We start from the raw sequence: 13796 nt of genomic DNA on the forward strand, positions 1-13796 counted from the left end.
CACGATCACGGTAAGTTTCAGGTTACATATGTTAACCTGTTACTTGCCTGTGACTCGGGGGTCGGTGATACTGAGGTTTTAAGCAGCCGGGATTGGAGGGTAAGATATATAAAGCCCCCTGGTGTTTTGCGTGGGGTCTTAATTATTAGACACCTCTGTGTGAGATTGAGTGTGTGGCTGTAGTGTGAGCGTCGCTTGCTGAGCTAGAACAGAAAGGGAGGGGGAGGACGTTCGAAGTTCAGACAAGATACTGAAAGGAGTACAGTGAAGCCGCAGTGAAGATCATACATACGGGCCGTTAGAATAGGAGAATAGGACAGGTGTCTGCATATCAGACATAGGCCGCCAGAATAGGAGAACAGGTAAAGAACGGGTGTCTGGGGTTTTGACCAGAATAAGGAGAAGAGGGAGATCTTTAAGGGGGGGCTAAGTCTCTGTAACCCGTGATCAGTGAGCTTGAAGGTCAGCCCTTAGGCCGGTGAGTAGCTGCACCGGTAAGGGTCTTGGACAATTTATGCTGCAGTTTTGGAAGAGAAAGAAAGTCCACCCAGAGGGAGCCACTTGCGCGCTAGCGATAGTTCAGTGCAGGGAAGGGAAAGATGCATAGACAGAGGGAACATAAGGGCTGGTAGCATTGTGGTGAAAAGAAAAGTAGTAGTGAAAGTTTGAAGGTTTGGGGATGTGTCAGAGGATCTGATGATTGTACAAGTGAGAAAACTTGATCAGATTTGCAAACAGACACTTAGAGCCTCTGGCTTTGACGGACGGACTAGGACAGAGTGACAGGAATCCTTCAGAGTGCCCATTGAAGAAAGAGACAGGCGATAAGGGACATTTCAAAGTTTTTGATGTGGAGAGAATTTGAGAAAAAAAGTGATTTTATTATATTTTCCTCGGGAGGGAAAGATGGTGTCTGGAATGTAGACTCCACCCCTGTATCTGGTGATTAGAGAAGATGACATGCCTTACTATCCTTCAGTGGTGGCAATCTTAGAACAGTTTATTCTTCAGCGGCGGCCATCTAAGGACAGTTTATATTCCCTTAAAGTCCCTGAAGGTTAATTGCCTATGACTCTACTCTGTTGGCAGCCATAAAGGCTGGTTGAGGATAAAAGTTGTAGAAAACAACTGGTTTTTGTTGTAGTTTGACAGGTGTCTAGAATAAACGGTCAGTTCACCAAAATTCCAGATTTCTGCTAAAGATAGTTCCTGGAGTGGGACACTGTTATTTGATCCTGATGTTTGTAGAAAAATTACTAAAAAGTGTTGCAATGTCTCTGTTACGTGCTTTCTGGAGTTTAAAGGGTAAACAAGAAGGAGATCTCGGGGGCTGTTGAGCTGCGTTTTGTTATGCTTAGACCTGACAGGCAAGTGGCCTTAAAGCACACAGAAAACAGAATTTCTCCATATTGAGCTGCTTGGAATGCTGTGTTTTGTTATCCCGTAGCTCACAGGCAGTGGTAATGCAGTTTGCCCTGTATGCCATGTGATTTCCCACTGTGTACTCCACAAACAGAGTTGGGACTAAGCAAGGACAAGCCCCCAACTCTATGACAGAACATATGAAACATATGACTTTTTTTTCCTCTTTTGACTAAACACCAACACTTTATTTAAGAATAACCTGAAAGTGAAGTGTATATCTAGTGCACTTGTCAGCTGCTTTGTAACGTTAACGGACTAGATACATATCTGCTAGACTTGCATAGAGAGGGACTGATAAGACTGTGAAGAACAGAGAGACAAGTTTCACTGACCACGCCAAAGTGAGACTGAGAGAAAGTTCCGGTCTTGTGTGAGCCCGACCCAAATGGGCGTGCTTCAACTTGCGGGGAGGAGACATTACTGAAGGGACTGATGTGAGTCGCCACATTCTAGGAAACGGAGACGCCCTAGAAAAAGGGCGGGACGAGGAGGGGGGTGGTAACGGATGAGGACATCAGCAAGTACACCCCCCCAGACTGAGTTAGCTCCTCTCATTGTAGAAATGAAGTTTGACTCCTCCCCTGCTAGCCCATTGAAGATTCAACTCTTTTCCAGTCAAGAAAAAGACCCAGAAAGAACAGCCGGGTACATGTAGGATGGTCCATGACCTCCAAGCTGCCAATGAGTGGACTGAAGCTATCATCAGTGGTCCCTAACCCACGCACCTCACTGGCAGCCATCCCCGAGAATGCCTTATTATTCACTGTTATTGATTTGGCAGATGTTCCAGTATACCCAATGCAGATTCCCACAAAGGGGGTAAAACTTGCCCAGCCAATACTCCACGGCCCTACAGGGAGTAGATTGACAGAGTAGTCCCTTGCTGGTTGATGTTCTTTTACAGTATGTGGATGACCTACTGTTTCTGTGCCTCTATTTTTCAGATTTGCCAGGATGCATCTGTTGACCTTGTGTGTTTTCTGTTCCAGAAAGGTTGCAAAGTTTCCAGGGACAAGCTGCAGTACTGCCAGGGAAAGGTGGTCTTCCTAGGCCACTGCTTCTCAGCTACAGGCAGGCACTTGACAGAGGAAAGAAAGCTGGCAGTCCAGAATATGCCCCTGTCCCAAGGCCCTAAGCCTCTTCCGGTGTTTCTAGGACTGGCCAGCTACCGCAGGCCTGGGAAAACGTCTGCTGCCTCCAGCCTGATGCTGCCACTTTTTGACTGCATTGCCTCTTCCTCATTTGCCCTTAGTCAGGAGGCAATTGATGTATTCCACAGCCTTAAGCTGGCAAATCCTGTCTCGGTTCTGGGCACACTGGACCAAACCTTTTGTTTTGTTTTGCACTGAGTATCTAGGCCATGCCACAGGTGTCTTAGTCCAGGAACGTGGTGGCCTCCCCAGTGGCCCACTATTAAGTCCGGTTAGACTTGTTTTGATCCCAGATCCTAGATCACTCATTTACTGTGTAAACCCCACTTGACCTGAGCACCTGAGCAAAGGCCAAACAGCTCAGACTTCTGATGCCCTGTCACAGTGACAAGGTGCACAGCCCTGAATCCTGCCGTTCTGTTACCAGTTTTACAGGATTCATAGGGGTGGGGGGAGAGAAGGGTGTTGAGTTTTTTTCCTCATAGATGGCTCCGGGTCTGCAGGAGAAGACAGATGGCTCTGCACAGGATATGCAGTGGTCAGTGGCGCACATGAGGTAGTACAAGCAGAACCACTCCCTCCACACAGGTCAGCGCAAGAGGTGAAGTGACGGCAGTCAGGGAAGCGCTGCAGCTGGCGGAAGTTAAAAGGACAAACATCTATACTCAAGGTGTAGTTTTGGGGTCTAAACACGACTATGAACCCATATGGAATGCTACAGATTTACTCACCTCTGCAGGTGCCCCCTTAAAGCATGGCACGCTGATTAAAGAGCCCATGGATGCTCTCTTACTTCCACAAGAGGTGGGGATGGTAAAAGTAAAAGCACACACAATTTGGTTACTCCACAAGTCAAGGGCAAGTATGCCGTCAATAGGGTGGCGAAGGCAGCTGCACAGATGGAACCCAGAGACTGTCCTGAAGTCTCAACAGTGAATTGTGAGTTGGGAAGTTTTATCCACAGGTGTTCCAGGCCCTGGTGGCCCGAGTGTCATCAGAAGAGAAGGAAGTGTGGAGGAAAGCTGGAGCCCAGATGCCGATGGGGCCTGGATGGTGGGAGAGAGGGTGAGTCTGCCCAAAGCCCTGCACCTGACAGTAAGTCAAGTAGCCCATGGACACACACACACACATCCAAAATGGCCATTCTAGTGCTCATAAACCGCAAGTGGTTTGCCCCAGGCGTTACTACCCCTGTCACTAGACTAGTGAAAGCCTATATAGCAGTGGTGGCGAACCTATGGCACAGGTGCCAGAGGTGGCACTCAGAGCCCTGTCTGTGGGCACCCAGGGCATCACCAAAGAGGATACAAGGTAGCTTCATGGATTCCCAGACAGCTTGTGGTATGATTGAAAGACTAAACGGCACTCTTAAGTTAGAGATCCGGAAGGCCATGGAAGTAACAGGGAAACCATGGCCCGAGTGCCTTCCTGCTGCCGTCTATTTAGTCAGGACCACCCTCAACAGAAATATGGGATTCTCCCCATTTTGAAGTACTTTTTGGCTGTGCACCCTGACTAGGCCTCTTCTTCTCACAGACCCTATAGCTGATGGTAGGAAACCAGGTGCAATATGCCACACAGTTGAGCCAGGCCTTGGAAAAGGTCTGCAGAAGTGTTTCTGATTCCTTTTCAGATACAGACAGAGACCTCAGGACGCATAACCTGAAGCCTGGAGACTATGTGGTGGTAAAGAGACACAAATCAGAGAGAGAGAGTCTGGAGCCTCACTACGACAGTCTTTTCCAATTCCTTCTGACCAGCGCCACATTTGTGAAGCTAGAGGGAAGCCAGCATGCTTCCACGCTTTCTATTGCAAACTTACTTATTCTTCTTGCTAGCTGGTCTCTTCTGACTGACTGTATGCTCAGGGACACCCCAACCATGACTATCACTGTATCTATACATTGATTGGGTTAACTGGTTTTATTGTAATCAACAGAGATTTGTGAATTATATCCAAGATGCTTTCCAGAACCGCATGGCTTTGGTCATGATCCTTGCTGAGAAGGGAGTAGTCTGTAAGATGCTGGTAGCGGCTTGTTGCATGTACATCCTGGATGACATCGCCTCCTAGAGATCCCCCAAAAATATTGAAGGACTGTCCAGGGAACTCAAGAGAAACTCAGGAGTGGACACTATATCCTTCACTTTGTGGTTGGGGGATTGGAAGGGTTTCCTTTAAGTGGGGGTGATATTGGGGATTGTGATTTTGCTCTTGTCATTTATTGCGTGTTATGTGGTCCCCATCATCAAGTCCACCAAGTATCATGGCTATCAGTAGTTAGACATGCCAACGACCCCTTACTCAAGTTACCTAAATTTGCATAATGAAGATATCCCTCTGAGATCAACCACCCCTGAAACATATCAAAGGTAGAGTAGAGATTTGATTCCCATATGTGAAAGTCCACTAAATGGGGGCACACCCAACAGGGGTATGCTGTCATCCAACTGGTGAAGAGAAGAACAATGCACATATGGGCAGATCTGTAGGTCCTTCTAGACTAAGAGTAGTTGAGAGAAATTCCAGGATTTAGGGGGAAGCAGGGAAGTTCTCCAATCATGAGACTGTCTGATATTGTTATGCTTTATACGCTCCTCCTTTTTCTGTCCCTATCCTATTTTTCTATAGAGACTTGTGAAAGCAAATAAAGCTTGCGTAGTGCTGATTTTTGCCCAGGGCGACAAGTAGCATTTGCAAGTCTTGCATCAGCAGTTGTCTGAGTCATTTTCTTGAGACAGTGCACAAATGCATTTAGAACTGATTTGAAACACAGCCAACACACGCTAGAAGAGGATATGTTAAATCCTACCCAAACACACCTAATCATAATATTAGTTCATAATAAGTTCTGTATATTGAAATAATAAAGACATAACATCATTGTATGTTTAAAATGTAGATACAGATTTAGATTTTTATTTGTCACCGTGTTGTAGATGAGCTTTCTAGGTGTTACATAGCAAGTGTGGTTGAGAGAAGTTCTTCAGTGTCAACCTTGTAATGACTTGCTATGTTTATCCAGAGGAAGGCGAAAAACCCATGAGGACTATAAGTTGTTTTGTCCTCATATTAGGGAAAAAAATTCCTTCCTGACCCCAAATATGGCGATCGGATAACATCCCTGGATAATAGGTGCTCAAATCTATATGGATGGTATGTGGTGGAAATCGGTGAGAAAGTCATAAATCGGTAGAGAATAAACGGTCCTGGATGTTACTGGTGCCTGTAGTCCTGTAAGGAGAGAAATATACACGTCTAAGTATCATCTCTGCACATATATAATGTATATACTATGGGGGGGGGGGATTAAGGGTTGTATGTCTATAACTGCAATAATATCACTAGGATATTTGTGGGTGTTATACTTACAGAGAACCATTGGCCTTGCCGGACTCCACATAACTCCAGTCAATAGAGATGAAGAACGGGTGGGATCTGGTGGCAGATGTTATTGGCAGTCGTTCACTTGGAGATTTGCTCAGGAGCTGGAAAATAAGAGAGATAATAAGATATATAATATATGACTAATGCAATAGGTTATAATCCAATGTCTATGAGCAGTTCTCATAATCAAACCACTATCCTTCTCCATCTTCTCCTACTACTCACCCCTTCTATGAAGCTCATGGTTTCAGGGCACATCCCAGGAATGAAAACAGGGACGTCCCTCATCAGTGACAGGTGATATTCCTCCACTGAGCCTTTGCTGTAGAATGGTTGTTCTTCTACGCACATCATGAACAGGATGACGCCAAAGGAAAATGAATCCACCTGATGGTTGTACTGCTTCCCGTCAAGCACCTGGAAGAACATCAGTCATGAGATAAGAGATTATTCTGGTAAGGGTATCACACACAATTACATGAGGATCGGTCTTTAGACAACAGGCTCCATAGGGATTCTATGTTCCTTACCTCTGGGGCACCATAACTAGCCTTGTCTACCAAGCCTGTTGTTGTGTCCTCCCTAGACACATTGATGGCTGCAGAGCTGTAGTAAGCGATTTATATGTGTCCAAAGTCATCTAGGAGGATGTTGTTTGGCTTCAGGTCACTGCAGAAAGAAGAATTACACAATTCACAAATAGTATAAAATAAAGAAGCTCTGCAGCAGCTGTGGAACAGATCTATATACACACTCGACTTACATACGAACCCCAGTTACAAACGGACCTCTGGATATTGGTAATTTATTGTACTTTAGTCCTAGGCTACAATGATCAGCTGTAACAGTTATCACAGGTATCTGCAATGAAGCTTTAGAGTTAATCCTGATTCTTATGACAACCCAACATTTTTAAAATCCAATTGTCACAGAGACCAAAAAAGTTCTGGCTGGGATTACAATGATAAAATATACAGTTCCAACTAAAATACAAACTCAACTTAAGAACAAACCTACAGACCCTATCTTGTATGTAACTCGGGGAGCCTGTAATACACACTAAAGCTACTGCAGAACCTCTCCCTAAGAAAGATGGGGCATTACATGTTAATCAGTGGCTGACAAAGGAGAAGGAACTTCCTGCAAAAGTCATATAAAGAAAATATTCACAATAATTAGCCCCTATGTAACCCCCCCCCCCCCAATATTATACAGTAAATGTCAATTACCTGGTGATCTTCCAAGGTGCACATTAGAGCACAGTAAATAAGTATAACAATAGACTGAACATGGACGGACCGCACACCGATCCTTTCATTCCTAAGCCTGTGTGGAATATGTTAGTCACATAAAGGACCTGCTGTCATGTGGACTTTACCCTACTGTGTGCATGGGTGAGTGATTTAAGAAGTGAAATTTAATTTATATCCAATCAGAGTAGAATCTGAATGCATCATTTCTGAACTGGTTGATGCATAATAAGCGATCAAAACTATCTTATTAGCATTAATTACCATATACCAGCAAACAACATGATGGTGACACTGACAGCCATAAGACGAGAGAACAGGAGCCCCTGTCCCTGTGATTGGTTGGGGTCCTGTTAATATGGCCAAACTTAAAATCATGGTCCAACTATTTAAGTATTACCATTTAGTAAGGTGTAAGATATGCTTACCTGTCACATGTTTTATATATATGTATACGTTGGTGTGTTCCTCCTGACAGTTGTGGCTTGCGCCTTTACACCGGCTCTTCTTCCTTAGGCTCTTTAGATTTTTTTATTTTCCTTAAGACGAACCAGATGGCGATGCTGAAAGAAAGGAGTTCAAGTTATCTGATTAGCTTCCTTTTACATGTGAGATCTAAGCTCTACAACAATAGACTGAACATGGAATGACTGTGTGCTGATCCATTAATTCAGTGGTGGCGAACCTATGGCACGGGTGCCAGAGGTGGCACTCAGAACCCTCTCTTTGGGCACCCAGGCCATCCCCAAAGAGGATTCCCAGACAGCCCAGGACAGTCAAGATAGCGTCCAAAACCAGTGCGATGTCCTTAACACTGCTATTTTACACTACAGGAGGAATGGGAAGGGGTGGGCAGATCTGCATTATCATTGTAGCTCCTGCTCTAGGCCCGAAAATTCTTCCTATTTAGGAGAACCTGATTTTGTCACTCCGTCTTTCTACTGTAAAGCTATGAAAGCTATGATAGAGAAGGGAGAAATAATTTACTGCTTAAATTGCCTTGTTGGTACTTTGGGATAAATAAGTGGGATTTGGTTGTAGTTTGGGCACTCAGTATATAAAAGGTTTGCCATCACTGCATTAAATCCTAACCCTGTGAGGTATGATATGGTAGTCACTTACAGTACAATATCTGGTAGGCACAAGGCATTGATAACTGTGGAGATATTCTATCCATAAGGGACAATGAAGACCTGATATCATATGGACTTTACCCTACTAATGGCTCAGTTATCCCAATAGATATATCAGTATATGAATAGCGACTGGACAGCTACTAGGAAGTGAAATTTCATTTGGATCCCATGAGAACAGAATCTGTATACATCGCTCCTGAACTGCTTGATGCATAATATGGGATAAAAACAGCTTTATTAGCATTACTTACCCTATACCAGCAACCATCACGATGGCAGCACCGACACCCATAGTTATTGCTACTATGGCCATTGTGCTCGGTGGTTCTGGACCGTCCAGGTCAAGCCTATCAGGAAGTGTGGGGCGAGGTGTGAATTTGATTTCCTCCCCTAGTGATGGGCTTTCAACTGAAGGAAGAGAAGAAGAATTATTACTTCATATCATCAAGACAGAAATAACAGCATTATAATATATCTCAAATATGAAATAACAATATGATATATCTGAATCATATCACTCATGGCTCCCACCATGGACTTCTACAATAAGCAGGTGACAGAACTGCCTCTGTACATCACAGTCTGCTGCTCCATTCAGACAAGAGAACAGGACCCCCTGTCCCTGTGATTGGTGGGGGTCCTGTTAAAAAGGGCAAACCTTAAATCTTGGTCCAACCCTTTTAGTATTACCAATACTTAAAGTATAAGACATCCTTACCTGTCACGTGATAGACGATGCGGCTGACCGGCAAATCAAACTTCACTGTGGTGGTACAAGTGTACGTGCCAGCGTCGTCCGGATGTACGGCTTTAAGGTGTAGATAGGCCTCTTCCGTGACTTTAGCTTTAAAGTATGGACGCTGGAGAAAACATATAGAGGATTATTAGAGCCTTGTAGTTCAGCATTATATCTACCATAGTCATTATCTCTAGGGGCAAGAAATATCTTAGCCGTGGGCTTTATGAGAAAAAAATAGGAGAGGTTTTAGAACTTAGGCTGAGTTCACACTTGTGCTTCCACTTTCACTTATTAATAAAGATCTATGGGGAATAGAAGACCTCCCACTTTTAGTTGCCTTTACATTAACCATAAAACAGAGAGTGTTACAGAAAGCCCAGAAGCAGGTGTGAACTGAGTCTAAATGATAACAATCCTGACTCCCCTTTTGTCTTGTACTTACCTTAGTGAAGGTGTTTCTGTAGGAGGAGTCTTCCAGCCGGCCATGCCAGTCAAGGGCACAGTCCAGGGACACATCCTCATATTCGATAACTTTGATTGTTTGCTCTAGATAACAACGAAAATGACAGAAAATATCTTTAATGTTAGTCATAGTTTTGGATGTATTATGCAGTTTCTAGATGATAACTGGATCCATCTCCTCACCTCCACATTTCAGAGTCTCTGACAGATGTTCCCTGTGGTCCTTACAGGCAGTGCATTGCTTTCCGGTGATTAGGTCTAAAAACATAGAATCAAATATGAGCAAAGTATATGATAGAACATAATACTAGTGCCAGATGCATCATGTGATGGATAGGACAGACAGACCCCCATGGCTAATAGTAGGGTCAGTCAGGCCTCTGCATACAGCAATATTATTTCTGTTATATTTACAAAACTTGGCCCAAAACCATGGCCTATAGAAAGTGTTGTGTATATTCAGTATAAAGTGATCATTGTGACTCCTGTGTGATCCTACACTAATATATATATGTGTGTGTGTGTGTGTGTGTGTGTGTGTATATTTTATATCTGTATTTCTATATATAATAATAGAAGTGGTACTTTACCGAAACATCTCTGTTTATTGCACAGGCAGCTACACCGGTCAAAGTATTCTGTGAAAAGAGGACACATCAGTAAATAATTTCATCCAGTCAGGAGAATATAGTCAGAGACACAGAATAATAATACTGGGGATGATACAATACGATATCCTATGGACACTGCTAGAAATCTTATACTCTACCTTGATTTTGTGGAGGGCCTCCAGCACAAATAACATTCTCCTTGGCGCAGGTCTTGCAGTTGATAAATTCTTGCACCATTAAACCTGAGGAAAAACATTTGTGTTATATCCTAATAATGTTATAGGAATTTATAGATAAAATAAGATAAAATATCCTATAAAATGTACTTACCACAGCTCTTTGGACCTGGACAATGGGAAATAAAGAAGAGACGCATAAATGGTGAATGTCTAAGCTCTATGTTACTTATTATTACTGTATGTTAATGTCTGTCCCTGGTCAATGTGTAGGAGATTTCAGTGAATGCTATCTGAGCTGCCCCTGTAGGGTCTGGGCCTGTATAGTCCATAGCAGCTTCTGCTACAGAGACACATCCATGGCGGCCAATGTGATTCTGGCTTTCTTGTGTATAAAGCAAGGGAAATATAGAAGCATTGATACTATTGGTGCTTATAAAGAAACTACTAGTTTGTATTACCTTATATTACTAGACATGACCGAACTGCCTGGGCTGCAAAAGAAAGAGCAGGTCCTATTCCTGCCCTGGTCTATGGCCCCGGCAATCTTTTTCTATTTACATGTCAGATGGGCCACAAACAAAATACCATGGCCCCTTGTTTGATGCCTGTAAATAGGACATGTTCGGGTGCATGGGGCCTTACATGTAAGTTTTGTACATGTTATAAAGAAATAATGATCTTTAAGAACTTACCCTGTTTATTTGGGCACCTCCCTGATAAAAGAGAGAGAAGCAGAAAGACTGATTAGTGGACAATATTTCATTGAAAATATATATTTAACCCTGCGCTAATAGAAAAGTGCAGAAATAGCGATTCCCAATTACTATGCTATAATTAGTAAAAGAAATGAAAAAACTAAATCTGGCAATCTTAAAGACACTTGGAGCACAATAAATGTAAAGGAGTGACATGTGAAGTAGCTCCATTTGTTATTCATTCTGATACATGTTATCATCAGTCTTGTACAATATTATTTGAGTTACATGACACATTTATCTCCACTATATTGATAATGCTAAACCTTTATATCAAACTTGGGAATTTCAAAGAAGGTGGTCCCTGGTCTAAAGATGAGATCCATCACTTTAGGAGGTTGTAACCATGATGCCTGGAAGTAGTCAGGACAATGGTGGAGGTGCATGTAGACATGTAATAGAGGTGACCTCCCCATTATCACTACCTGCTTCTACCCGTCACATATAAATCCAAGGCTGCTTCTCTCCTAACATGAAGAAAGATGTCACTTACTTGGTTTTCCATCCTGGACAATATTTTTGACCTTTTCTTTCAGCTTGTTGAACACACGTCCAATGGTGTAAAGAAGGTTGGCATCTAGAATATAGAAAGAGAAGGAATACTGTCAGATAATACAATCCCTCATGTAGAAATCCGAGCCCCCCAGAATGTTCCCAGCAATTTCCTTTATTAGAAGCAAAATGTTGAAGTTGTATTTACCTTTTACATTAATCTTTTCAATGACTTCCACAGCTAGTTTATATTCGGATACTATTTCCGATATGGTGTATTCATCTGGAATATAAACACAGATACAATTATTATAATCTGTCTATATATAGAAATTGTGTTATTGTAAATAATAGTAATAAAGACTCACCCAGCTGCTGGACCTCATTTTCCAGGTAGTCCAGGACTTCGCGCTCGTAACCTTTACTAACGCTCTTCATGGTGGCGAAGGCCTCTGCATTATTGTCCACCTGGCTGTTCAGGATGGTATGATAATCATCCATTAGATCTTTCCCTCTGCGATCACATGGTATACAGCAGAGGGAACGGCCAATGAGGACAGATGTTATCAGCAGCAGAGTCCACATCATGATTCACAAAGAACCAGAGAAGTTAGAAAATCTCTTGTAAAATCGCTTCCTGTGTCAATAGACGCTCAGGTCGCAGAGGACAGGTCTGTATCCTACGGAGAAGACAACAGAACTGTTACAGATCCCTGCCTGCGCTCTCAATTTATAGGAAATGTCTGATGATGTCATAATGGATATGCAAATGAGGTGAAGGAGAAGTGCCATTATGACATCATAATATGATATATGCAAATTAAGTTCCGGAACACATGATCTACAATTCTAATAGAATAAACCTATAATATTTCATAGATGGCCCAAAAATTTACAGATGTCTCTGACAAATGTGGGTACAACCCTCATATTTTGGAAATATTTTATTCTTAGTTGCAAATTTGGTGAAATTGAGGAAGGATTCAGAAAAATTTTCCAGGATGATATAAGGAAAAATTTGACTCTTTTAGCTTCCTTGTAAGGCATCCCCTTTAACCCCTTACTTTCACCTTCCTGACACTCCCCATTTGTTCAAATCTGGCATGTGTTACTATAAAGGGTTGTAACTTTAAAACGCTTTTACATATCCAGGTGATTTTGATATTATCTTCTCGTGACTCATTATACTTCTTGTTAGTTGAAAAATTTGGGGATATGTTTTGTGTTTATTTATGAAAAAAACTTATATTTGGTGAAAATTTGGAAAATTATTCATAACAGACAAATTACTTGATAATTAACAATTACTGCATTTCTGCTTCATGTCAACATGGTTTTTTATGCGTCTTTTCTCGTTTTTGTAGGATGTTATAAGGCTTTAGGTGCAATTTTTTAAATTTTCATAAAAAACACAGAATCAGACTTTTAAAGGACCAGCTCAGCTTTCAGGTCACTTTCAGTGCCTAAATAATAGTAAAACCCCATAAGTTACAACATTATAGAAACTACACCCTTCAATGTATGTAAAAAACTTTTATGAAGTTTGTTAACCCTTTTATTGGTTGAATTTTGAAATTTAAATTATTTTGGCTAAATTAAATAAATTCTATAATTTGGACATATAAGGGCTTATTTTCTGCAACATACCGTATATATTCGTGTATAAGCCGAGATTTTCAGCACAAAAAATGTGCTGAAAAACTTCACCTCGGCTTATACACGAGTCAACTAAGGGGCAAACATAAAGGGGCAAAAAAAAAATAATAATACTCACCCTCCGGTGTCCGGATCCTCGGCGGCAGCTCCCGATTCTTGGCAGCGGCTCCGCTCCCCTCTTCTTTCTTCACTGGCGGCTCCCGGTCTCTTTTCTTTCTTCACTAGCCGGCAGTGGCTTCCATGCGATCTGCGGGCGGGCGCACACACTATGATGCGGCGCTGTCGCCGCTGATGACGTCATCGGCGGCGACACTGCCGCATCATAGTGTGCACCCGCTGGCAAGTCGCATGGACGCGACTGCCGGCTAGTGAAAAAGAAAAGAGACCGGGAGCCGCCAGTGAAGAAAGAAGAGGGGAGCTGTCACCGAGGTTCGGAAGCCGCCGCCAGGAACGGGAGCCACCGCCGAAGGACCGGGAGCCGTGCCGAGCATCAAAGGTGAGTATCGTCGGAGGGTGAGTATTAAGTTTGTTTTTTTTATTCACTTGGCATAC

General features: G+C 42.8%; 2 protein-coding genes across 2 annotated transcripts; both read right to left on the bottom strand.

The window, feature by feature from the left end:
- Positions 1-5475: 5475 nt before the first annotated feature.
- Positions 5476-9180, bottom strand: LOC140109666 (RAC family serine/threonine-protein kinase homolog). The gene is made up of 7 exons (XM_072132121.1): positions 9069-9180; positions 8602-8758; positions 7643-7777; positions 6495-6633; positions 6190-6381; positions 5950-6065; positions 5476-5811 (listed from the first exon to the last, which is right to left on the bottom strand). The coding sequence occupies exons 5-7, from the start codon at positions 6316-6318 to the stop codon at positions 5760-5762; spliced, it is 297 nt and encodes a 98-aa protein (XP_071988222.1). The 5' UTR covers positions 6319-6381; positions 6495-6633; positions 7643-7777; positions 8602-8758; positions 9069-9180; the 3' UTR covers positions 5476-5759.
- On the bottom strand, positions 6585-12276 carry LOC140134458 (uncharacterized). Its single transcript, XM_072154928.1, has 12 exons — positions 11957-12276; positions 11797-11871; positions 11590-11673; positions 11034-11054; positions 10493-10507; positions 10321-10404; positions 10142-10189; positions 9735-9809; positions 9532-9635; positions 9069-9210; positions 8602-8758; positions 6585-6633 (listed from the first exon to the last, which is right to left on the bottom strand). Exons 1-12 carry the CDS (start codon positions 12174-12176, stop codon positions 6585-6587), a joined length of 1074 nt encoding a protein of 357 aa, XP_072011029.1. The 5' UTR covers positions 12177-12276.
- Positions 12277-13796: the final 1520 nt, after the last annotated feature.

The sequence above is a fragment of the Engystomops pustulosus genome, chromosome 1 (assembly GCF_040894005.1).
Source record: "Engystomops pustulosus chromosome 1, aEngPut4.maternal, whole genome shotgun sequence".
NCBI classification, from domain to species: Eukaryota; Metazoa; Chordata; class Amphibia; order Anura; family Leptodactylidae; genus Engystomops; species Engystomops pustulosus.

What these genes read in the sequence shown, in the direction of transcription:
- LOC140109666 (XM_072132121.1), bottom strand. Translation starts at nt 6,318, where the DNA reads ATGATGTGCGTAGAAGAACAACCATTCTACAGCAAAGGCTCAGTGGAG. An exon ending in CCATGAGCTTCATAGAAGGG is followed by an intron (nt 6,066 to 6,189) that starts GTGAGTAGTAGG and finishes CTTATTTTCCAG; the next exon opens with CTCCTGAGCAAATCTCCAAG. An exon ending in GGCAAGGCCAATGGTTCTCT is followed by an intron (nt 5,812 to 5,949) that starts GTAAGTATAACA and finishes CTCTCCTTACAG; the next exon opens with GACTACAGGCACCAGTAACA.
- LOC140134458 (XM_072154928.1), bottom strand. Translation starts at nt 12,176, where the DNA reads ATGATGTGGACTCTGCTGCTGATAACATCTGTCCTCATTGGCCGTTCC. An exon ending in TGTCCAGGATGGAAAACCAA is followed by an intron (nt 11,055 to 11,589) that starts GTAAGTGACATC and finishes CTCTTTTATCAG; the next exon opens with GGAGGTGCCCAAATAAACAG. An exon ending in AGAGACTCTGAAATGTGGAG is followed by an intron (nt 9,636 to 9,734) that starts GTGAGGAGATGG and finishes GTTGTTATCTAG; the next exon opens with AGCAAACAATCAAAGTTATC.